Source organism: Lynx rufus, unplaced genomic scaffold (assembly GCF_022079265.1).
Source record: "Lynx rufus isolate CCGP_SWC_20201006 ecotype Redwood Valley unplaced genomic scaffold, mLynRuf1.p SCAF_8, whole genome shotgun sequence".
Taxonomy (NCBI): domain Eukaryota; kingdom Metazoa; phylum Chordata; class Mammalia; order Carnivora; family Felidae; genus Lynx; species Lynx rufus.
Genome location: NW_025814896.1, coordinates 81,558,240 through 81,585,212, shown reverse-complemented (window position 1 = coordinate 81,585,212; position 26,973 = coordinate 81,558,240). Strand labels below are relative to the sequence as shown.

Here is a 26,973-nt window from a genome sequence, read left to right as displayed (position 1 = left end):
TATATACCATTTACTTTGCAAATTCCACTTTATTATTATTTTTTTAACATTTATTCATTTTTGAGAGACAGAGCGTGAGTGGGGGAGGGGCAGAGAATGAGACACAGAATCTGAAGCAGGCTACAGGCTCTGAGCTGTTGAGCTGTCAGCACAGAGCCTGATGAGGGGCTCAAACTCACAGACCGCGAGATCATGACCTGAGCCTGAAGTCCGACGCTTAACTGATTGAGCCAACCAGGTGCCCTACAAATTCCCACTCTAATTAGCTTGTTTGTATGTGGGAGATGATAAATATTTGTTTTGTATATTAAAAATACAATACAAAATGTGTTTATATGTAATAATTACCTAACAGATGTTTCCTTTTCTTTTTTTAAATAAATATTTTATTTATTTTTAAATTCTTAAAATTTTAAAATTTTATTTAAATCCAATTTAGTTAACATATAATAATGCAATAATGATTTCAGGAGTAGAAGTTAGTGATTCATCACTTAACATACAACACCCATTGCTCATCACAGCAAGTGCCCTCATTAATGCCCATCACCCATTTAGCCCATCCCCCCCCATGCAAAGCCCTCTAGTAACCCTGTTTATTTTCTGTATTTAAGAGTCTCTTATGGTTTGCCTTCCTCTCTGTTTTTATATTATTTTTGCTTCCCTTCCCCTATGTTCACTGTTTTGTTTCTTAAATCCCACATATAAATGAAATCATATGATATTTATCTTTCTCTGACTTATTTCACTTAGCATAATACACTAGTTCCCAGATGTTTCCTTTTCTTAAAAATGTTCTTAAAATGCTTAAATATGAAATAATTCTAAATATACTCAGAGCCTTAAAAATCAAACAAGTTACTGAAGATTCAAACATATATTTTCATGTTATCACATTTCTCAATGAGATGACATACTACATTTAGGAAGAGTGTATTTTTTTTTTTTCCTAGAGTTTATTTCTTGATGGTTAACCAAGGGTACATTAAAATATGTTTATTCTAATGGGCCATATCTCAAATATTAGTAGTGTCAGATGATTCTATTATTTTTCTAAGAGATCTTGGTTTTATTGACAATGGAAGATAATTGGCATTTCTTTTTAATTATTTTTTAAACAGGACGGAGATTTCTTCTGCCTTCAGATGTCTTTCTGCTTGACTGAACTGCACCTGTGGTCTTTGAAGAATACCTTACACATTGGGGGTAAATGATCTCTGGATTAATTTCAGTCATTTTCAAATATAAGTTACAATGTTATAAGTAAGTACTAGCAAAGATTAGAGTTTAGATTCTTCTGCTGGAGTTGCATTATTTTTTTTATACTTAATGAAAAATTGGCTAATGAAAAAAATAATTATTTTTAGTTACTCTGAATAAGTTATTTTTTCAATTTGAGTTAGATTTTCTGTTGTGAAAATTATATTGGTTTAATATTTGTTTACGTTTAGGAGATATACATGTTCAATTTTTTCCTGGGATTGTTCCTAATGACTGACTTATATTCATAAATATTTGTAGGCTAACTAATGGTAAAGGTATTTCTATTTGATATTAAGATAACATTTCAGGGGTGCCTAGGTGGCTCAGTTGGTTAAGCATCCAACTCTGATCTCAGCTCAGGTGTTGATCTCAAGATCATGAGTTCAAGCCCCATGTTGGGCTCTGCACTGGGCGTGAATCCTACTTAAAAAAAAAAAAAAAAAGGTAATATTTCAAACATACAGCTAAGGTGTACAATTAATTATATTCATGTTCTTTGGATTTCCTTGCTCTATACTCCCAGCACCGAGCCCGACATGGGGCCTGATGTGGGCTCGATCCCACAAACCCGTGAGACCATGACCTGATCCAAAATCAAGAGTCTGACACTTAACTGACTGAGCCACCCAGGTGCCCCAAAAGAGAAGATTTTTTAAAAGATATTTCCTAACAATACATACTTTATCCCATAATACTAATAAGCATTGTTAAAACACACATTACTCCTGTCTTTCATCCTTAAAATTTTTATTTATTTTTTAACTTTTGTGACCTTAACAGTTTTGAAGATTTTATGCCAATTATTTTATAAGAGGCCCCTGTATTTGTATATGTTTGAAGTTTTTTTTTTACAAATCTGAAGTTTCAGATTATATATGTTTGATGTGAATATCCCAGAAGAGGTGTTGTATTTTCAGCACATCCTAATTGGGTGGTGTACAATTTCAATTTGTGTCTTTATTGATAATGTTTATGATCATTAAGATTGTGTCTGGTAGTATTCTCCACTGCAAAGTTACTTTTCCTTTGGAGTTAATTAGTATTTCATAGGGAGATATTTTGAGATTATGTAAATGTATTGTTTCTTATTAAACTTCAAGTATATTTATTATTTATCTTATCCCTGTGGACTCAGGTTTCCTATTCAATGGTTTTAATCCATTACTATCATTATTTATTTTGATATTTAAATTATTTCTGATGTGGCCAGTGGGACCCCACTCAAGCTGAGTCTATGTCTTTGAGACAGGTCCCTATCAGTATTTAAGCATTTCCATTCTTTCTGGCACAACAGAAAGATTCCCTAGCGTGCTGGAATCAGTTCTCTAAGTAGCTTGGTTCCTTTTAGAGGGAAGTGGTATCTAGAAGTCAACGGTGCTTTAGGTATGCTTATTGCTATTGGAGTATCATTTTTACTAGGCTCTCAGTGGGCAGAGCCTAGGGTATGTATGTATGTACATATATTTACATCTATATTCATTTTTGTATCTATCTCTATTGAAAATCAATTCTAATCTACCAGCAGAGGGTTCATTCTAATTTTCTCCCTTTCTATATTTGTATTTCTCTTCTCTGACAGTGAGAAACCTGGGACTCCCATACCTTTTCTTACTTAATCACCCTGTATGCACTCAGCCTTCTATCTCGGTGGGCATTCCCTCCCCTATGTGGATGCCCTTCTCATTTCACATTGGTTCTGACATACCATGTTGGGCTCTTCCCATATGTGGATGTCTTCCTCACCTAGACACCCACATTTGGCCATTGCCCCATGTGAATGTCCTTCGGTGAAAAGGACACCTGTGGTTCTGATACACTGTCAGCCTGACATTCTGCATGGACACCTTCCTCATCCAGCTTAGGCTCTGATTGGGTTTTGACAGCCTACTCTGGGTCAGATGCAGAATTCGGGGTTCTTGGGGTGCCTGGTTATCTCAGAAGAGCATGTGACCCTTGATCTCCAAGTCATGAGCTGGAGCCACATATTGGCTATAGAGATTACTTAAATAAATTTTTTTTAAAAAGCTTAAAAAAATAAAAAGAATTCAAGGGCCTTTATGGTCTTCATAGTTCTGTTCTAGAGTTATAAATATTTGGCTGCATCTAATGATGGAATATTATATGAGGACACATTGCCCATGTAAATAATGCTTATGGTTCTTAGATTTTAAAAAAGCCTACCTTTTTATTGAAAGCCTACCTTTTTATATATATTGAAAAGTATAAAGATCATAAGGGCATATTTTGAACTATCAAAAAATGAACATGCCCATAAAATCACTCAAGAAATAAAATATTACCAGTATCTTAGGAGCCCTACTTATAACCTTTCCCAGTCACCCCTTATTAAATATTTTTAATCTAAATAATAGAAGTAAACTTCATTCTTTAAAATTATATGTCTCTGTGCGCATGGCTGGCTCAGTCAAAAGAGCAGTCTCTTGACCTCAGGGTTGTAAGTTCGAGCCCCATGTTGGGTGTAGAGATTACTTAAAAATAAAATCTTAAAAAAAAAATTATGTGTTCCAATTAGTGGCATGGTAAATAGAATGGAGCTTTAATAAGTACACAGGATTGAATATTTTTAACAACTCTATTTAAAAAATTGGCTATAGCTGTAATACCTCTTTTGAAAGTTTCATTTAGTTTGAGAAAGTTTGGAGCAGTCAGTCACTAGGGGGCAGCCTGTACTGCTTCCACTTCTTCAGAAACAGTTGCATTCTTTTGTTAGTAACTAGAATTATTTTGCATGGAGGGAAACAAATGTTAATTCAAAGGAAAAATATTTCACTATTCACATATAGGAACAAAATGGACACAGTTATTTTGTTTTCCTGTAATTCAGTTGCAAAGACAGAGTCCTTGGTTAAATCACTCTAGGAAGCCTTGCTTTGCTTTTTAGTCCCAGGAGAACATCTGAATTTGAATGCATTTGGAAGGTTTTTTGAATCTAAAAAAGCTTCAGGTAACTTACCCATGCTTTCCTCTAATTTTCTTTTTCTCCTGCAAATTTCCCCCAAGCACTGTACTAGATTCAAGCTAAACTGGAGAAAAGCAAGCAACAACTCAGAATCCAACAGGGCATTTCCATCCACTAATTTCATATGGCGTTGCTTAGTGGCAGTTCCTTTTGGTAGCACCCTGTGAAAAATATCAGAGGAAGTGTGAAAGAGAAAAGTTGGTCTTATGATTTCAGTTTTTTTACTGCTCCTTTCCTCATGCCCTTCCAGTTTTGTGTAAATCTTTTCTAATTAGATTGATAAACCTTCCAGTTCACACATATCCCTGGAATAGATGAACGCATATACTTTTGATCTTATTTATTTCTAGTAACATAAAAAGATGGTTTATGTCCTCCTTCCTGCCTACCCACTCCCAACCCCAATCCTGACATATATATAGCATGGTTTGGCTTCTTATTTCCCAGAACTTTTTATCACAATCTAATGTTATTTCTTCTTTTCTATAGATAGAGACATAGGGATCTACCAGTATTATGACAAGAAAGACCCAGCAGGTAAAGTATCTATTCTATACAACTAATTTTTATAAATGAAATATTTTAAACTGTAAAATACTGACCATTAAAAAAAACCCTTTTTTGAGCATTAGGTAAATTGTAAAATTAAAAAAAAGTCATTTTAGTCCTTTAGAAAAATGTTGAGGTTGATATCTGTTCTGTATAAAATAAAGCAATATTGAGAAAATGCTGTAGAAGAACATGAAAATGTTCATTTTACTGCCGATCCAACTGATAATTGGACAGTCTATTCACGTTTATTTATCAGTGTCCCAGTAGAGGGCATTGTTAATGCGTGGGTCCCACTGGTGCTGGCCTCCCGGATCCTCACCTGATATCTGAAATAGGCATTTCTGAGTGAATGATCAATTTTCTTTATCTGATTAATCCTGTTAATCCCAGAAGTTTCATGATGGGCCAAAAGGTCTTTCTAGCTAGTTACTTCCTGTTTTGGTCTCTGTTGAAGTGGTGCTGGGGTGGGCATCCTGTATGCTTAGCTTGGTGGTTAATAGGCTAGCTTCATGGTTCTGATGACAGACTGAAGCAGCTTCTATTCTGGACTCCGTTGCAGTTCTCTTCCCTATCTGATGAGATTGTGAGCTCAGGATATTGGCCCACCTGTTGTGTGATGTAAGCCTTTGCACTACAAATTTAAGAAATACCTCTATGAAATGAAAACATCCACATTATGGCATTTTTTCACCAGCCTCTTAAAAATTTAACATAACTCATTAATCTCAACAACGTGCATAATATACATTATATATGTGCATTTCAAAATACAAAGTATTAAAATTAAAATAACTTCCATTTTTATTTTCTTCCTTCTCTCTTCTGCCACAGTATCAGTGACAGAGCGTGGTGACTTAGAAGAAAAGCATAAGCTGGCAGAATGTAAGCTTACTTTATATTTTTTTTGTAATTATTATAAAACTGGAGTTTTAATATCCCTGAAGATTCAGTCTTAAACATTTTTTTAAGCTTTCTGTACAAGTAGGAAATGTTACTCCCTCCAAATTTCTTTAATTGTAAATTCCCATTGTTGAGGTATATAAACATGAGAATTATATTTCTTAGGCACTTCTAATTCAGACCTTTGAAATCTCTGTCTAGTTTTGAACAAGATCTATGCTTGTGTGACATAAACTTTCTTAATGAACCATATTTATATCATGTATTATATTTAAAGTAAGTATATCATATTTAAATTCTGATAATGTTTTATTATACATACCATGCCTAAATGATTAATACATATTACCCATTTTAAGAAAATAAAATTTGTAAAAAAGAACGAAAATTTGTAATGATTAACATTAGCATTTTATTCTTTCTAGCCTTATCTGTTCTCAGGTATATAAATACATTATATATGTAATTTGGCTACAATGAAATATGGTTTTGATGAGTGAAATTAAATATAATTTAAGTTTTATATATAATACAGTTAGAGCTGAAAATCCTACTTGTTCCCTTGTTTTAAATGGTCAAGCTGACATTTAATTTTTTAGATGCTGTATTAGTAGCTGCAACATCAATTTAAAACCTTGTACATATGCTCTATACATCATACATTATGTTTATAGAATGAAATTAATTTTCTGAAATAAGATACATAGTAATTCTGTAAAATTTAAATGACTATATATACTATATACACTATATATTATAGGAGGATGCATACAGAACATATGCACATATGTATAACTTTTATTTAGAATTATTATTTAGGAGAACTCAAAGATGAATTTATTTTCCTGATGAAACAGATATCATTGTAATGATTTAACATGTTATTCTTTTAAGTAAACTATTTTTAGTTTGTCTTAAGCTAACATTGAGTTTCTACTAAAGAATAATTTTATCTTTTAATTAAATGCATTTAAAACAAAAAAAGGCTTATCATTATTGAATTGCGGTATAGCTTTTAAAGAGGATCATTTTAAATAAAAATGTTAATAGGTGATGTTTACTTTAAAATTTATATTCTGTGCATCATATTTTGTGTTATATTTCTTCCTTTGGTATATTCACTCACTCATAGGAATTTTTAGGTTTGAGAAGGCTACTTGAAATTTCTTTTGGATTGAACTTTTAATTATTCATGTGAAAAAGTTACTTCTCTGGCAAAGAATTGGTCATTTACAATTAGGTACTAGATTCACAGGACAAGGAAACTTTCCCAGGGATTCTCTGAGCCACTTTGGTTGTCATCATAAAATTATGATCACCGAGATTGTTTTGTGGTAAAAATCCTGTTCCTATGACAAAGCTTTTGAAAAGACTGTTATTTGATGATGGAAATGAAGCCCACTTCCTCTCAATTAAGGAGGTGTTTTATTTTAATCCTCCCAAGGCACACTGCTCAGCAGTGTTTCCTTTTTAAATCATGTTTAACTAACTGTAGTACATGTTTCATTTGCCAGCACGAGATTATCCATGGACACTCAAAAATAGACGCCCAGAAAAACTTCGAGACTCACTCAAGGAGTTGGAGGTATCTTTCCAAAAGTTTCAAAAATGGCAACAAACAAATCTATTTTAAAACATCTTTCAACAGCTTTAATTTTCATAAAGGATCAACTCTCCTAGTGATGATAGCTTTGCTTTTGTCTAGTGAGGAGTTCCAAAACAGTTGCATCTTTGTGTGGCATGCTGATCTTTTTTTTGTTTTGTTTTGGACTTTTGCTTTTTTGGGTTTTTTTTGCTTGCGAATCAGAAACACTTTAACTGATAACAACAGTGTGTATAGCCAACTACATTGTCTCTTTTTCTGTTTCCTTCAGGAGCTGATGCAAAATAGTCACTGTGTGCTGAGCAAATGGAAGAACAAATATGTCTGTCAGGTAAAATGGTTTGACATGATTTTGCAGTGTTTAACCAGTGGAGCTGAAAACTATGCAGTAATTGGTATTCTTGTGTTATGATAGGTAATGGACAAAACCTTTTTAAGAGGGGATATTTCATAGTTTGAATTCTAGTCATTCTAGAACTAACATTAGACAGATTGACACAGGCCACCAGGCTGCCTCATTAGTCAGTATAGTTGTACTGACACTATAAATGCTAATAAAAATCTTTTTGGATGGTATATTTTGTTTGGATTTGTCTGAATGTTATATTAGATGTTTACTGGCATAGATTTAATCATATTTTTGAATGAAGATAAAACCATAGGGCAGAAGGTTTTTTGGCCTATCACTCTAGCAGGCATTTGTGAGTACGATGCTTATGGAAGTCAACAAGTGGACTGGAGTTAGACCTAACATAACAAGACATTTGCTCTTATTTTTTGAACCCTCTAAGTTGTGCTGTTTAATATCATAGCTACCAGTTACTGTGGCTATTTAAAAATAAATTGAGGGGCGCCTGGGTGGCTCGGTCGGTTAAGCGTCTGACTTTGGTTCAGGTCATGATCTCATGGTCAGTGAGTTCAAGCCCCGCGTCGGGCTCTGTGCTGACAGCTCAGAGCCTGGAGCCTGTTTCAGATTCTGTGTCTTCCTCTCTTTCTGCCCCTCCCCTGTTCATGCTCTGTCTCTGTCTCAAAAATAAATAAATGTTAAAAAAAAAAATTAAAAAATAAATAAAAATAAATTGAAACTAATTAGAATTAAATTAAAGTTGCACTACCCATATTTTAAGTGCTCAGTAGCCGCATATATCATATGGACAATATAGATACAGAACATTTCCATTACAGAAAGTTCTGTTAGGACAGTTTGGGCCTAGACAACAGGAGCTACATCTTGAATGGGTCTAGATTCAGGACATAATAATTAGTTGACCTTGGATCACAAAATAATGGACAAATTCCTCAACTTTGTTTATACACTTAAGAAATGCTAGTTGCTTAGAAAAATTAGACTTGTTTATGATTAAAAGAATCATTAAGTTATATTCTACTCATACATGTAATTGAAGTTACATGAGTACTACTACTAATTATAACTTTTATGGAATTGAATATCCTGTATGGATTTAAATACTGACTTGTTTATAATGTGATTTATTTTAGGTCTGACTACTCTTGTTTGAGGTTTAGGCCCATGGCTGTATCCATAAATCTACAACATTGAATTTATGGTTATTAGGAACATATCTTAACTGAATATTTGAATATGGGCTATCATTTCAGTGGAGTCTAGTTTTTCCTCATTTTTTTTTTAAACTAGTCTACTTTTATTCATGAAGGTAACTATTTAGTTACCTCCTCAAATGGCATGAATTATTATTTTCCAGAGCATATTTGCTAGGCTGAATTAATATTATTAGAAGCATAATACTTTTTAAATTTGATTTAGGAATGTATTCAAAGGGTGAAATTACGTAAAAACTCATAATTCGTTTTCACTAAACTTTTAATCAGACTTTAAGACTTGAATACAAAATATGCTCCAGAAAGTTTTAAACTTAATACAACTCAAATTGTGCTTCTCAATGCCATTACTCACCTTAAAAGCAGGCTCAAAATTATTTGACTGGAGGGCAAGCCTACTACCTATAGTAAGAGGTGTGTCTTGTGGCCTCACCCTTACCATCGCACAGGGTAAGTTGGAACATGTCAGGCATCTTAAAATATGCAGTGAGGCATCCCAATAGGCAATCCTTTTTAAATAGACGTTATTGCATTTTAATTTTTAAGCAACTTTGTGTGTTTTGTATATAGGTGGAATCAGGAGAAGGACATCCCTCACTATGGAATTAATTCAATGCAGAAAAGGAATTTTCATGATAGAATATATATAAACTTTTGTAATTTACAGCAAACTGACAATAGTGGTTTCTTAGGCTGTTGTACCAATGAGTCACTTTTAATATTTCCAATGGAATTTATCCTTCTTTATGTTCTGTCATATTTTGTGGTTTATTTGTGTGATTGATAAGTTAAAATAGTCCTTTTAATACCAGCACATTCTTGATATGATGATCTATTTTAGTAAGATAACTTGACCTCCACCCTGCCCACTAGTCCAGATTGGTCCCCACATCTTTAGGGCCTTTGAGAGACCTCCTAACATTATCTGTCCTCTTCCTCAGTTTCTAAACAAGACTGTGAGCTAAGTCTTCTAAAAATATGTGTATGTGTGTTATCCTAAAGATCTCTTATATTACAGTAAGTTAAAAATTTTGTGTTCAAGCTAAATTTTTAAAAGGATCCCCTTAACCTTTTATCAGTTGCAAAATATGTGCTCCCCAAGCTACTCTAGGGTCCTCCTTTTTGTGTATTGTCCAGTATGGCGGCTCTAAAGATAACATGTGCTTAAATTTCTATTAGTAGTTTTCTCCATATATTTAGCCCTAAGATGGCAACAGTTGACCACGACATATTCTTAAAGAAGGGATGAAAAAACTCCCTCAATACCTTGGTGTTAATAAAGTTGAACTCTCAGTCTTTGACTGTGGCCACACCTCAACTGATATAAATTTTTTACCCCCAAAATGGCAAATTTAAGACTTATAGAATTTATCTTGGTTTTCTTCTTTTTAAGGGATCCTTATTTCTTCAGAAGGTCCAATTGTTTGGAAATTAGCAAGGCAACTATAGAAACATAAAGTATTTCAGAGGATACAGTTTGAGCTTGGATTTTCCCCTCTATTGAATAATGAGATTTTATAGTTGTCATAAAAACCAACACTTAGTTCATGTTGTTGATCCAGTGACCTGTAAATTGTACCATTTAAAAATAATTCCCTCCACTTGCAAATTCAAATCGGTTTATAAATCAAGACTTACCTATATATGTGTCTGTAGGAAAATTGTTTTTTAAAGTTGGTTTTTCAAACTAGGCCTATTCCTAGTTTGAAATGCATTTAAAAGTATGAGATGTAATTTATAGTTTTAGTTTTACTGGCTATCAAAATATTTCTCTCTCTTTTTTGGGGGCTGTCTTCTAAAATCATTTTATTTTAAGAAAGTGTTTAATAATTTCCAGCTTTGAATTTTTCTTTTTTTAAAAAAAATTTTAATGTTTATTTTAGAGAGAGAGACAGAGCATGAGTCGGGCAGGGGCAGAGGGAGAGAGGGAGACAGAGAATCCAAAGCAGGCTCTAGGCCCTGGGCTGTCAGCACAGAGCCCAACACGGGCCTCAAACTCACGAACCGTGAGATCATGACCTCAGCCAAAGTCAGACACTTAACTGTCTGAGCCACCCAAGTGCCCCTCCAGCTTTGAATTTCTTAAACTATTTTACAAACTGTTCATTTTACAAATATTTTACAAAGGGAATGATAGTTTCAGCATTGAGTGACTATTAAATTGTGTACCACTATGGTGGAATTTTTCAATTCTTTAAATTATTGTGAGTCAAGTCACATTCATATTTGCAGGTTATTGCATAATTATTTAAAAGCAGTGTTATTAAGATAGATGTAAACTCACACATGTTGATTTTAGATTAAATTATTTGAATCGTGTATGTACAATCAACTACAAAAATATACAATATAGTCAGCTCTACCCTGATTTCTTTCTATAGCAGTTCTGCATTTCCAGGTACAATTTTAAAATGCCAAGAAAAGATAATTTTCTTTTTTTAGTTCTTGTAATGAATTACTTGCCATGCTATGTAAAAATACAAATTATTTTCTGAACCTATCACAGATAGATTGTGAGTTTATGGAACTCATTTTATCATAATTTTCTCAGTTATAGAATTGATAGCATCATTACCTGATCTTTCCTTTCATCCGATTGTATGAAAATCAGTTTGGTTTTCTCATAAAATAACAGTTGGCAAACCATGATGACTTTAAATTACAACTATTAGAAACAGCATATTACTTGTATAAAACTTATCACACAATATTTATTGACTGCCACCATTATGGGATGCACTAAGGAAGTGTAAAATGTGGGCTGAGTCCTCAGTATAACCTAGTCAAGGAATATAGACACATGAAATCACTAAGACACTGATGAGTGTTAAGTTGTAGGATACCAAGTAAAAAGATAGTAAAGTTTAGAGGAAAGTAAAGTTTAGTAAAAAGATAGTAAGAGTTTAGAGAGAAGGCATAGAGATTAGCCTGGGAGTGAGATGTAGGATAAAACAGGAAAATTAGAGGCGGTCTGTATAAAGAACAAATGAGATGGGATAATTATTTTCTGGAAGCACCATGCCAAGGGGTTTCTGGACTTGAAGATGCTAAGCACAATACTCAGTAGAAGTGAGGTGGCTAGACTGAGAATAAGGGGATTAAGTGAGAGTCTATATCTGGAATGATGAGATCTTCCTCAGCTCTTTCCCCTCTCTAGCAGCTAGGTATATGTCTCTGTGTAACCTGTTTAAAGGATCCTTCTCTGAAAAAAATATATTTTCCTTCCCTCCCTCCCCTCCCCTGCTGGCCCAGAGCAAAGGATACAAGTAACAAATTTGGTAGTTTCCTTTGAAAAGGTAGGTGTGCCAACCAATCTCCTTACAGTGGAGTTATAAGTTAATAAACCTGCCAGTGCATAACAAGCTCCCAATAAATTTTTAAAGAGATTTACTTTTAAATATAACCAGAGAGCTACAGATTATGATGCTTTTGAGGGAATTCTCCATCTGTAAATCTAAGATCTAGGAGCCTGAGTCTAAAACAAACAAAAGATAAAGAATCAGGGACAATGCAATAAACAGGAGTAAGTTTGGGGATTTAAAATTAATCCCTACAGAGATGTAAGAGGAGATGTTGCATCTTTGAAACAAGAATAGGAAGCTATTTTTAAGAAAGGGATATTTGGGAAAAGGGGAAGGAGCTCTTGGGAACTAAAAATATGACAGCAGGGGCACCTGGGTGGTCTAGTCGGTTGAGTGTCTGACTCTTGATTTCAGCTCAAGTCATGATCTCACAGTTTGTGAGATGGAGCCCTGCGTCAGGCAGTGTAGAGCTTGTTTGGGATTCTCTCTCTCCCTCTTTACCTCTCTCTCTGCCCTTCCCCTGCTTGCATGCACTCTCTCAAAATAAACATTAATCAAACAAAATATGACAGCATAAATAGAAAAAAATACTAGAAGGATTGAAAGATTAAGTTGAAATGTCTCTCTAGCACAGACCACAATGACAAAAGGACATTTTGGTGAACAGTAGGCAATAGAAGATAAGGAAATTAGAGTATTAGGCCGGAAGGTTTAATATGTAAATAATTAACAGGAAACAGAAGGGAGGAAACAAAAAAATGATAGAAGAAACATTCCAAGAACTGGAAGGTGCTTATTTCCAGTGTGAAAGAACTCAGTGACTGAAAAAAGATCAATATTAGAGGCCTATTTTGTGAATTTTAGAAAACCAAAGATGAAGAGAAGATCCAAAAAGCTTTCAGAGGAGAAAAGAAAATAAGATACGTACAGAGGAATGGGAATCAGACTTCCCAACAACAACACAAAGACAAAACAGTGGGATGATGCTTTCAAAATTGTGAAGGGAAGAGATTTTTAGCCTAGAGTTCTATGTGTAGAATTCTAAATTGTCTTTCAAGCAGGGACATTTTCAGACTTGTTAGCTCTCAAAAAAATTTACCTACCGGGGACTTTTCTCAGGAAGTTATTGGAAGGTGTGCTATTCTAAAGCAACAGAACAAACCAAGAAACAAGACTTCTTAGGAAACAGAAGATCTTACATAAGAAAGAAGTGAAGAGAGGGTCCCTGGGCGGCTCAGTCAGTTTAGCAGCCGACTCTTGATTTTGGCTCAGGTCATGATCTCATGGTTCATGGGTTCGAGCCCCACATAGGGCTCTGCGCTGACAGTGTGGGGTCTGCTTGGAGTTCTCTCTCTCCCCCTTCTGTCTGCGCCTACCCCACTTGCATTCTCTCTCGAAATAAATAAATAAATAAATAAATAAACTTAAAAAAGAAAAAAAAAAAAAAGAAGTGAAGAGTAATCTTTAGGATGATAACTGTGCCTTAGACCTAGAGAGCAACTATTCCAAATTGGGGCGGGGGACAGAAGGTTCTACTAGGAATCTTGGAATGAGGGAAGAAAAGGAACTGATAAATCTAATATCTGATCTGATATAAAATTTTAAAGAATAATGGATAAGAGATAAAAGATAGAAGAGAATTAAATCTTGATTCATGATAATAAGCAATCAATAGGTAGTGACTAAATAAAGAAATAACATATGGAAGACATTGCTAATTGCTTGCCTAATATCTATTTTTCTTTATGAACAGACACTGTTGTTCCCAGTGGCAATGTGACCAGTTTAAAGTACTCAGTTACCCTGTTCCCCATGAAGTTGGAGGTGGCCATATGAAGTAGCTCTGGCCAAAGTAAGCAGAGGTCACCAGTAGGATCTACATGAAAGCTTATTAAAGGGGCCAGACTCAATTGTGAGGTGCCTTTTCAGCTTCTGTTCTTGGATTTCTTTTAGTCTGGATCTGAGATATGCCTGAGGGGCAGGGGTCTGCTTTTGACCATTTTTTTTTTCACTCAAGTACAAAATATATATATTTTGTATCTACCATATGCCCAATAGTATTCTCAGTGCTGGGGATACCAGTGAACAAAACAGACAAAAATGACCAATATTTCTGTTCTCCTGCAGTTTACATTTCCAGTAGGGAAATAGTCATGAAAATATTAATAAGTACAATATAGAGTATGTAAGAAAGTGAAAACTGTTAGGGAAAAATAATGCAAGAAAGATAGGAGATATGTGTGGGGGATGGTAGTGCATGATGGGCCTGATATTTGGTGACCAAGAAAGGCCTCACTGCAATATTATGTGATTAAGACATGCAGGAGTAAGCAATGGAAGACAGCTGGAGAAGATGTTTCCAGGTCGAGGGAATAGCAGCCTGAGATGGGAGTATACCTGGCATGTTTAAAGAACAGCAAAAGGTCAAGGTGACTAGAATGGAACGAGCAAGGAGAAGAGTAGTAGGAATTGAGAGGCAATTAGACACTAGTTATATAGAACCTTCTAGGCCTTTGTTAGGACTTAACTTTTACTCTAAGTGAGATGGGAAACCCTTGAAGGATTTTTGCGCAGAGGAAGAACCTGATCTAATTCACTTTTCAGCTGGATCACTCTGGATATTATGAAGGGAACAAATTGAAGGGAGTGAAGGTAGAATCAGGGAGATGAATTAGAAGTCTGTTGTCATAGTCCAGGTAAATAATGGTGGCTTGGACTGGATGATAGTGATTGTGATGTGAGAAGTGGCCAGATTCTGGGTATATTTTGAGTTTTGAGCCATCAGAATTTGCTAGTGGATCAAATATGGGAGATAGAAGAATGGAGTTGCCATTTACTGAGATGAGGGAGATTCCAAAGAGACATTTTTGAGGGAAATATCAGGAGCTCAGTTTTGGACATCAGTGTTTGAAAGGCCATTAGATATTCAAGTGGAGAAGTCCAGTAGTTAATTATAGTAGTCTGTAGTTTAGAGAAAAATCTGGGCTGGAGAGAGAAAATTGGGAGGCAGCCACCAGATGGTATTAAAGCCAAGAGATTGGTAAAGATCTCCAGGGGAGTGAGTGTACATAGAGAACTAGAGGAGGCCAAAGGGCTGAGTTCTGGAATCCTCCAGCATTTGGGGATTGGAGATAGAAAAAGGGAAAGATGGATCAAGGAGACTAAAAGGAGTAGACAGAGCACATTGAAGGGAGTGTGGTATCCTGGAAACTAGGTTCCAAGAAGAAAGTGAAGTGTTACTATTATATAAGAAACCAGTAACAAGATGCCTCAGAGGGACCATTGGATGGAGTAGCATGGAGGTCATCAGTGACTTGCGTAAGAGCAGTTTCAGTAGATGATGTGGGCAGGAGCCTGACTGGAATATACTTAAGAGAAAATGGGAGGGGAGAAATTAGGAATTAACAATGTAAGAAGGGGTATGTTACAAAGGAAAAAGGAGAAATGGGGCAGGAGCTTGAGGGAGAAGTGTAATCAAAAGAGGTTGTTATTTCTTTTTTCAGATAGGAGAAATAACCTCTGTTTCTGTTGGTATGCTAATGGAAGTGATCCAATAAAGGGAAGAATTGATGCAGGGAAAGGGGAGAATTGATTGCTGGAATAATGTTGACAAAAAGCCACTTAATAAAGGGGGAGAGATGGAAAGTAGGTGCCTGGTACCTGATGATATCATGGACCTGCCTTATCAGCCATGGACTGCCTAACTGCAGATTTCTGGTTCTGTGAGGAAAAACTAATCCATTCCATTAAGTGATGATTTTTTTTTTTTTTTTTTTTTGGTTTTTGGTTTTTGTTACATGCATCTGAATGCGATTCTAAGTGACAAAACTTGTTTAGAAATGTGGGCATAGGACCAGAAGGAGCTACTATAAGAGTTAAAAATGGTCCCATTTCCAAATGGGATGAGAGGCTCTGGTGGGATTAGGCAGTAAACAGTTTTTGGTTTTTGTTTTTATTTTAGAGAGAGCATGCGAATGGGGGTAGAGGGGCAGAGGGAGAGAGAGAGAATGAGAATCCTAAGCAGGCTCATGCTCAGTGCACAGCTGACGCAGCACTCTATCCCACGACCCTGGGATCATGACCTGAGCTGAAATCCAGTCAGATGCTCAATTGACTGAGTCACCCAGGTGCCCCAGTAAACGGTTGTTTTAATTCCAGATGTTCTTCGACATTTTAATAATTTATACATGTATTTCTTTAATTTAAATCTTTTAAAAGCATACCCATAGTACTTCTGAGAAGCAGATGTCAAGCTATACTAAGAGGGCGCCTGACTGGCTCAGTCAGTAGAATCAGTAGAACATGTGACTCTTGATCTCGGGGTTATGAGTTTGAGCCCCCCATTGGGCATAGAGATCACTTAAAAAATAATTAAAGATTAAAAGAAGATGTACTAGGAATGCAAGAGGTTTATGGGGGAGATGTGAAAGATAAAGGAGGAAGGGAGAAAAGTAGGTGGGAAGAATCTGTTGACTGGGATGCTGATCTGAACCCTGTGAAAGGAGAAGGAGGGAGAGAAGAATGGGTATAAAGAGCCTCAGGCTACAGCATGGTCCTGAGAAAGTTTCAGCCAAGCTAAATGGGGAGTCCGTGAACCAAAGTTCCTCATTAGAGGAGTCCCTTGTAGAACTAGCACCCAACCATGCTCAGACACTGGCTAGTAGCCACCTAGGCCAAGTGTAGCTTTTGTCAGTCAACTGTGACTCGAGTTTCCAGCCTCCATTCCTCCTGAAGGAGCCCTGAGGGCTGTATATCCAAGGCCATCACACCCACAAAGATTTATGTTAAAAATAAGAACATATGTCTGGATATTTGCACATATAGAACACTGTACCTGAGTGTTAATGTCCAGCTAGTCAGTTTAATATCATGCCTTAATAATTCTTTCTTAGGCAAAAAATTAATTCCTTTCCAGGAAAAACAGAAAGAAAACTTACATTGTGTCTTGACTCCCTCAATCCAAAGTTTGATGACCTGCAGTAATTCATAGATACAGTAATTATTTACTCTTAAAAATATAGTAAGGTATGAATGAACCCAGTTTTAGAACATGGTTATGATACAAAGAAAATTTTGATCTTAATAATAATGTATCTTTGTATCATCAATGAACATTTTCTTCTGTTATTTTCATAAATAGTTCTTTCTTCTCTTTTATTAATTGTTTTCATTTTAAAACATTGCTTTAAAGAAACTTGTAATTTCCCTGCCTCCACCCTTGGCATTCATGTCTAACAATGTTTTGGAAGCTTCAGGGTATTTTGCCTCAAAGGAAACTAGGTCAGGACTATGAATTTCCCTCATATATTTGGTTATAGTTAATAATAAATATATGTAATGCTAAACAAATTCCAAAATCTGAATTATCTGTCTCTTGTTGATTTTCATATTTAACAAAATAGAAAGAAACGCATGCCAAACATTTATCTACTTTTTAAAGGGAAAATAAAGTTTTACTTCCATTGCTAGCAAATGAGAAGACATTTACTGCATTATATTTGAATGCTTATACTGAGATTTTATATAAAAACTTAAAATATGTTTCAAATTTAGAACTTTAGATGCACAAGTTGAAATGTACCAGTTAGAAAAGTACGTGTATAAACCAAGCATCTAAGGTTGGGTTTCAGAACATAGCAACTGGACATTCATGATATTTGAGAATATTAATGTTATATATATGACAGTGTAGCTGATAGAGAAAATGCATCAAATGCCTTTGCCAAGTTGTAATTTATACCTCTTAACTTAAAAATAAAGTTAAAGGGGCACCTGGGTGGCTTTGTCGGTTAAGCCTCCGACTTCGGCCAGGTCATGATCTCGTGGTTCATAGGTTTGAGCCCCGTGTCAGGCTCTGTGCCAGCAGCTCGGAGCCTGGAGCCTGCTTTGGATTCTGTGTGTGTCTCTCTCTCTGTCCCTCCCCTAGCTTGTGCTCTGTCTCTCTCTCAAAAAATGAATAAACATTAAAAAAAAAATTAAAAAAAGTAAACTATTAGATTAGCACAAATACTGCTTAAATGACAATGAAATGAAAAGCAGTTATAGCTATGCCTCTTATAAAATAGTGTTACATATAAAATATTCACAGTAGCTCTTCACAGGGAAGTACCTACCATTTGGTGGTCACCTTGATCTAAGTAGAAGCCTAGGTTGAACTGTGAGATCAAAGTTGTCACCGCGTGCTAAGTAAACAAATGTCCTTATATCTGTACTCATCCTTCTGCCATAATAGAGGAACAGTCCCTACTCCTCTTGAAGGCCCAGCCTCTCTGCTTCTATGACTTTGACGGCAATCATAGCTCTCAGACTGCACTGAGGCATCCTAGGGACTGCAGTGAATTCACAGGAGTCCTGCAGGATATTTAAGAATTTCACAGAAAACACAAGACTTCTGTCAGACACTATACAAACAAGTAGCTCCAGGTAGTGTAGGGTCTCAATATGAGATTGCGCCACATTCCTTTTAGGATGTCCTAGCTATATGAAGACAGCTTTTCAGGACTTGCTGTGATAAAAAGCACATACCACACAACAGTTCGCATAGAACAGGAGCGAGTGTGAGGGTTTCCAATCTGATTTCAAGGTTTGAGAAGTTGTGTAGTGCCCAACTTCTGTTAGTGTACACATCCTATTAGTAATTGTGGTTATTAGGAATTAATTGTTTTGTTTCAATCTCTGTATATTATGTTTTCAAATGGCTACTAAGTTTTTGGGACATAAATACTTAAGTTGTTTGAATCACTTTATTAAATGGAATTGCTGGTATTTCTTTTGGCCTAGGGGTACCATATGACTACTGAGACACATAGGGTGCCATGAACTGAGAAAGTTTGGGAGCCTCTGGCCTAGATTTTGGATCCCATGCCATCTGGCCTTCTTAGGACCCCACATGATTGTCATTTCGCTCATATGTAGCATAGTGATGGAAAGCACAAACCGCTTCATTCTTCTTGGCATCAAATCTTGGCTTTACTAGCTGTGTGACTTTGGGAAGTTACTTTACCTCTCTGTGCCAGAGTTTATTTAACTATAAAATGAAGATTAAAAACTCATACGTTTATTATAAGAATTAAGTGAGTTCATATATATATATATATATATATACACACACACACACATATATATATACACACACATATGTATATATATATGTATATACACACACACACATATATATATATGTGTGTATATATATATATATATATATATATATATATATATAATGCTTGGTTTCTGGCACAGACCTGATTTTTAGTTTTTATTTAATTTTTTAAATTTTTTTAAAAGTTTATTTATTTTGAGAGAAAGAGAGAGGCATGTGCACAGCTGGGGAGGGGCAGAGAGAGAGGGAGAAAGATTCCCAAGCAGACTTCGTGCTGTTAGAACAGCACAGAGCCCAATGTGGGGCTCAATCTCATGAATGTGAGATCATGACCTGAGCCAAAATCAAGAGTCAGATGCTTAACCAACTGAGCCACCCAGGTGCCCCAGACCTAAATTTAAACTTACTATCAACTGGATCTTTGGAATCAACTTAAAATTTTTTTCATTAAAAAATATTTTTATTATGGTAAAACATAAAATTTTCCACCTTAATCATGTTTAAGTGTACAATTCAGTGGTGTTAAATATATTCATACTGTTATGGAACAGATCTCCAGAAGTTTTTCATTTTGCAAAACTAAAACTCTGCATCCCTTAAACAACAAATCCCCTTTCCCCCTCCTCCCAGCCCTTGGCAACCACCATTCTACTCTCTGCTTCTTTGAGTTGGATTAATTTAGATACCTCATATAAGTAGAATCATGCAGTATTTGTCTTTCTGTGACTGGCTTATTTCACTTAGCATAAAATCCTCATGGTTCATCCATTTTGTGGCATGTGACAGAAATTCCTTCCTTTTTAAGGTTGAATAATATTTTACTATATATGTATATACCACATTTTATGTATTCTTCCATTGATGGACATTTGGATTCCTTCCTTCTCTTAACTCTTGTGAATAATGCTGTTATGAACCTGGGGTACAAATACTTCTTCAAGACCCTGATTTCAATTCTTTTGGATATATACCCACAAGTGGGATTGCTGAATCAGATGACAGTTCTATTTTTAATTTTTTGAGGAAACCCCATACTGTTTTCCATAGTGATGGTACCATTTTACAATCCTAGCAATGGTGCATTGGGTTCCAATTTTTCCAAGCCTTACCAACACTTTTTTTTTTTTTTTTGATAGTTGCTATCCTAATGGGTGTGAGGTGATAGCCCATCATGGTTTTGATTTGCATTTCTCTAATGATTAGTGATGCTGATATGCTTTTTGGCCATTTGTATGGTTTCCTTTTTGAGAAATGTCTTTTCAGGTTGTTTCCCTGTTTTTTAAGGGTTATATGATTTTTGTTGTTGTTGTTGATTTATGGGAGTTTTAAAGAATGTATTCTGTAAATTAACCCCTTACCAGATATATGATTTGCAAATATTTTTTCCCATTGTGCAGATTGCCTTTTTACTCCATTGATTATGTACTTTGATGCACTAAAGTATTAAGGTTTGATAAGTCCCATTTGTCTGTTTTTGCTTTTGTTGTCTATGCTTTTGATGTCCTATTCAAGAAATCATTGTCAAATCCAAGGTCTTAGAGCTGTTTCCCTATGGTTTCTTCCAGGAATTTTATACTTTTGTGTCTACATGTAGATCTTTGATCCATTTTGGTATTTTTGTGTATGGTGTAGCTTAAGAGTCCACCTTCATTCTTTTGCATGTGGATATCCAGTTTTTCCCCACACCATTTGTTGAAGTAACTTTCCCCTTGAGTGGTCTTGGCATTCTTGTTGAAGATCACTTTAACCATATTTGTGAGGCTTTGTATGTGAGCTCTTTGTTCTGTTTCATTGGTCTATAGATCTGTCTGTATGCCAGAATCACAGTTTTGATTATTGTGGCTTTATAATATGTTTTGAAATCAAGTAATATGAGTCCTTTAATTTTGTTCTTTTTCAGTATTGCTTTAGCTATTTGGGATTCCTGTGATTCCCAAACAGCTTTTAAATAAGTACAACTTTTGGGGCACCTGGGTGGCTCAGTCAGTTAAGCATGCGACTTCAGCTCGGGTCATGATCTCGCGGTTTGTGAGTTTGAGCCCCGCATCAGGCTCTGTGCTGATAGCTTGGAGCCTGGAGCCTGCTTCAGATTCTGTGTCTCCCTCTCTCTCTCTGCCCCTCCCCTGCTCATGCTCTGTCTCTCTCTGTCTCTCAAAAATGAATAAATCTTAAAAAAAATTTTAAATAAGTGCAACTCTTTTCTTTTAAAACAAATAAACACAAGTCTTAATCATCTCTGGTCTTATCCTTTTCATTCAAAATCAGATTTCTCAAAAGAATTGTCTCTATTTGTGATCTCCCTTTCCTCTCAGTGCTCACCCAGCATTCAACCAACTCCTATTTTGCTTTTGTCCTGATTATTATGCTGAAAAACTTTCCGCTAAGGTTGCAAAAATCTCTGTATTACTAAATGCAGTAGACTTTTTTTAGAAAGCATCATCTGAAATACACAAGAGGACTTAACACTACTGACCACTCCTTTGTTCTTGAAATACTTTTTTCTGTTAGTTCTCCTGACACTTTGTTCTTCCAGTTTTCTTTCTGCCTCTGTGTCATTCTTCTCTGTCTTCTTTATAGGCCCATGCTCCTTTCCTGTCTCCTTGAAATGTTGGAATTCCTCAAGGCCCAATTCTAAGCCCTTTCTCCTCTTCTCTCAACTCCTAGATAATCAAATTTATATCCATAGCTTCAGTGCCTTCTTTTTTTTTTTTTTATTTATTATTTTTTTTTTATTTTTTTTTTCAACGTTTATTTATTTTTGGGACAGAGAGAGACAGAGCATGAACGGGGGAGGGGCAGAGAGAGAGGGAGACACAGAATCAGAAACAGGCTCCAGGCTCTGAGCCATCAGCCCAGAGCCTGACGCGGGGCTCGAACTCACGGAGCGCGAGATCGTGACCTGGCTGAAGTCGGACGCTTAACCGACTGCGCCACCCAGGCGCCCCTTCAGTGCCTTCTTTATAGAGCTCAGACCTTTCCCCTTTGCCCCAAATCCATAAATCTAGCTGCCTATTTGATGTCTCCCCTTGAGTACATCAAAGATATTTCAAACAGTATCTTTTTAAAAATTAAATTTATTTATTTATTTATTTATTTATTTAGTAAACTCTACCCCCAATATGGGGCTTGAACACACAACTCCAAAATCAAGAGTTACATGTTCTACTGACTGAGCCAGCCAGGCAGCCCCAAACACAGTATCTTTAAAATGGAACCCCGAGCCCCTTACCTATTCTTCTTTTGCCATTCCAGTATCAGTGAATGGCTCTGCCTTCCATCCACTTTTAGAAACCAGAATGCTGGAAGTCACATATTTATCTTTGATATTATCCTCTTTATTTTATTTTATTTTATTTTATTTTATTTTATTTTATTTTATTTTATTTTATTTTATTTTATTTTATTTTATTATTTTCTGAGAGAAAGAGAGAGAGAGCATGAGCAGGGGAGAGGGGCAGAAGGAGAGATAGAGACAGAGACTCTTAAGCAGGCTCCACACTCAGCACTGAGCTGAAACCCTGGCATCATGACCCAGGCTGAAATCAAGAATCCGATGTTCAACTGAGTGAGCTATACAGGCACTCCTCAAATGATTGTCTTCTTTACCTGACTCCTCCCACCACACACACGTCTAACTAAACTCTTATTCTTATTGATTTTATCTCCTACATCTCTCTCACATCTGCTGGACGCTGTCCATCCCTTTGCTCATAACTTTAGTCAAAGCTACCTTACTTTACCTCTCTTCTAGACTGCTTAAACACTTCCTAAGTGTTCTGTCTGCTTCCACGTTTGCTCCCCATCAGTCTTCTCCACACTTTAGCCAAAATGATTTTTTTAAAAGCAAACCAGTCACTCTCATGCTTAAAACCCTTCTACAACTCTGGAGAATAGATAGGAAACTGAAAACTGATTAACTAGGGCAGGGGTAGGGGAGTATGGGTGGGAAGGTACAGAGAAAGGAACAAGACTTTTAATTATCTCTGTATAATTTGTTGTTGTTTTCTTTTGGAACTACATGAATATATTATTCATTTCTAAAATTAAATCAATAAATGGAATTTTAAAAATTACCGCATCACACCACTCTTGAAGGCTAAACTGAACTGTTTCCAATCTACTTACCTTTTTTACCTCACCCCCTACTATATTCTCTTTTAAAGTCTCAGTGTCCTAACAAAACAAAATGAAAACATCTCAGTGCCTCAGCCATACCCAGCTTCTGTCAGTCCCTCATGCTCTACATGCTATCTCTTTCTTCAGGGCCTTTGCACAAATTGTTCCTAGCTCTGCCTAAAATGCCCTTTGCTACTGAGATGGCACTTCTCCTTCCATCTCAGACCACCAGTTATCACTTCCTTAAGGAAACCTTCCTTGACAAGCTCTGTCCCCCATTATGTGCTTTTACAGGACCATGTACTTTTTGACACTCATTGTGGTTCCAGTTCTACCTTTATTGTGTGACCATCTAACTATTATCTACCTCATTGTTTTGACTAAAAGTTCCAAGTGGGGGCAGGGACTGTGCCTGGTATGTTAAGTTAGAGCACAGTTATCAATTATTTGGGAGAAGTTCTAAAACTTGACTGCTCAGTTTTTGTGATTTTTCTTTTCAAGGATTTTTGTGGTTTTATATTTCTTTTTTTTTTTTTTCAACGTTTATTTATTTTTGGGACAGAGAGAGACAGAGCATGAACGGGGGAGGGGCAGAGAGAGAGGGAGACACAGAATCAGAAACAGGCTCCAGGCTCTGAGCCATCAGCCCAGAGCCCGACGCGGGGCTCGAACTCCCGGACCGCGAGATCGTGACCTGGCTGAAGTCGGACGCTTAACCGACTGCGCCACCCAGGCGCCCCGGTTTTATATTTCTAACTCAGCCAAAAAGTAGAAGTAGTAACAATTTAACAATACGAATCCTAAGAAATCTCTCCTATGCTTAAACCCAGAATAATTACTCCAAAATTTTAAATTAGCAAGGTATCTGACAACATATTAAGGGTGAATGTGTGTATGTGTGTGTTTAAATTAACTCGGGAAGTGCTGTTGCCGGTCTTCATGAGGTTGACTTATACACAAAATTTTCAAGCTTTTCTGGAACATTTTCAAAGATTCGTATTTTACAGACTCTGCTTTGGGAAATGCTCTTTTAGATTTATGCTATATTAGTATTTTATACAGGGAGGGAAAAGCAGAAGATGTCAAGGGCAGCTGTTGAGTATGGTCCTAGTAAAAGAGAATAGACAAGGAGTTAGATTAGAAATGGTAGATTTTAGAGAAATTGAAGAAAATCAGCAGAATATTGGTGAATTTGAGATCTGTTCAGTGAAGGTGAGCAATTAAAAATGGTAAATTCAAACTAAGGGAACTGAAAAAATATTTAGTGGTGACCTTTATTCCCACTTTAATGTTTTAAAATTTAAAATAATTAGGGGTGCCTTGCTGGCTCAGTTGGTAGAGCCTGCAGCTCTTGATCTCAGGGTCATAAGTCCAGGCCCCATGTTGGGCATGGAGCCTACTTAGAAAAATAAATTAATAAATGAATAAAAAACAAGTAAAATTTAAAATAATTAAAATGGCTCCTTATCACTGTAAAATGGCATACAATAAAAATAGATGTATAATACAAATTAAAAGTACCTCCCCAACCCCAAACTCATTCCCCTCTCCATGGTAATCAGTTTGCAGTTTGGTTTATGTCCTTCTGTGTTTACAAACACTCATCTGTGTATATGTATGCATATGCATGTTTTTAAAATAGGTGGAATTACTCTGTAGATATTGTTCTGTAACTTGCTTCACGTGTATAACCTGTCAGCGATCTACATCTATCTCCTTGTTTTTAGTAGGTGCATAATAATCCATAATTTGGATCTACCATACTTTACAGTGATAATCTTTTAGTAAGTAAAAAAATTGGATATGGATGAACAATTTAATAAGGTAACATGATAAGAACAAAGAGTGTTTTAAATTTTTTTTAATAAGTGAAATTGCTGAGGAGAGGGACTCAGTCCAGTTTTCTATTTGATCCTTTTAGTAAGGATCCATATTGTAGTTCATTTCCAGTATGATTTTTAAAAAATTTTTATAATGCTTATTTATTTTTGAAGGTGGGGGAGGGGCAGCGAGAGACAGAGACACAGAATCCGAAGCAGGCTCCAGGCTCTGAGCTGTCATGTCAGCACAGAGCCCGACGCAGGGCTCAAACTCATGAACTGTGAGATCATGACCTAGGCCGAAGTCAGACGCTCAACCGATGGAGCCACCCAGGCGCCCCTCACTATGAGTTAAATTCAGACTTCTTAGAAACACATTTTCTGGCATAAAAGTATCTCTTTAAAACCGTAAATAAATAAATTTATTTGTGGCCAGATATTTTAAGAGCTGCTTCTTTGTTTTTGAAAAGTTTTATAGAAAAATACCAAAGACATATAAAAACTTAAAAATTCATCCGTAATCCCAATTTTTAACAAATCTATAAGGCTAGAAGATAAAATTCATGCCTCCAGCTCCTAATTTCACCTCTTTGAGGTACTTAGTGTCAACAGTTTGGGGCATATTCTTTCTGACATTTTCTTGTATTTATGCAGATAATTTCCAAATACGTATATATACACATACCACAGTGCTTTTTTCTAATAAAATGGGCTCTTGCTATTCATGTAGGTCTGTAAGTTTTATAAATTCTGCCCTCCCCACTTCAACAATGTATCGTAGACTTGGGCAGAAAACTTATGATTAATTAAACTTATCTATCTTCTATGTTATCTCCATTCGTTTTCTTGTACTAACAACATTCACAATAACCAGACTCAGAAGCAACTGATTTATTAACTGCATGGCAGTTTATTAATTTATAGTGTCAGAAATATCTGTTATCATAGATTTTGTTCATTTGCTTGGGGCATTCCCACCTGATGGATGAATTACTCAAGAGACTAAATTATAGATAAGAAAGCTGATTGGTGAGCTGAGAATTAGAACAAAAGCAAGGAGGTGTTCTTACAGGATATTTCTATCTAGCTATGGTAGCTCTCTGACTTGCCCTGCGGCTCTTTCTATCTTGACAGCTGGCATGAGTCATCACTCATTGCCTTGAACATGGTTAGAAACATACAGAACAGGCTTCCTCCAGGCTCCTGATATGAACTGTGCACTGCTCACTGCTCCATTTAAGATATCTGACCAGGTCTTCATTCATCGCCCTTTCTTTATGTGTGGAAAGTGTTGATTAGAATTTGAAGATCCTCCTGATCTGCTTGATGGAGGTAGGGAAAAACACCTTTGCCTCCACAGCAACTCATTTATGAGAACTTTCTTCAGGTGAGCCCCTGTGGAAGTGACTCACATAAACATCTTGTGACAACTACAGTGCGTCCACACATTGATTGCCAAATGTCCCCTGATAACCAAAATCACCCCTAGCTGAGAACCTCTGGTATAGAGGGAGGCTGGTTTAGAGTAGAAAGAGCTAGAGAGGAAAACCAGATGGGATATTACATGGAAGTCAACTGAGAAGTGAGGCTTAAGGATGTTAGTTCCTCAGTGGTGTGAGAAAAAACATTGGATTTGTCCTATGTCTTGGTCTCTACTTTCTTACTAATTATGAGACCTTTCATTAGTTGCTTAACCCTCCTGATTGTGAATTAATATGAAGATTAACCTTGTTACTATTATTTTTTAACTTGTG

At 36.0% G+C, this 26,973-nt stretch overlaps 1 protein-coding gene across 1 annotated transcript in view; it reads left to right on the top strand.

Moving 5' to 3' along the window:
* WDPCP (WD repeat containing planar cell polarity effector) overlaps positions 1-26,973 on the top strand; it is a 358,303-nt gene that overhangs the window by 88,289 nt on the left and 243,041 nt on the right. The window contains exons 2-6 of the mRNA XM_047069187.1: positions 1,122-1,206; positions 4,733-4,780; positions 5,627-5,677; positions 7,210-7,280; positions 7,570-7,629. Coding sequence (XP_046925143.1) covers positions 1,122-1,206; positions 4,733-4,780; positions 5,627-5,677; positions 7,210-7,280; positions 7,570-7,629 — 315 coding nt within the window. The remainder of the gene's footprint in view (positions 1-1,121; positions 1,207-4,732; positions 4,781-5,626; positions 5,678-7,209; positions 7,281-7,569; positions 7,630-26,973) is intronic.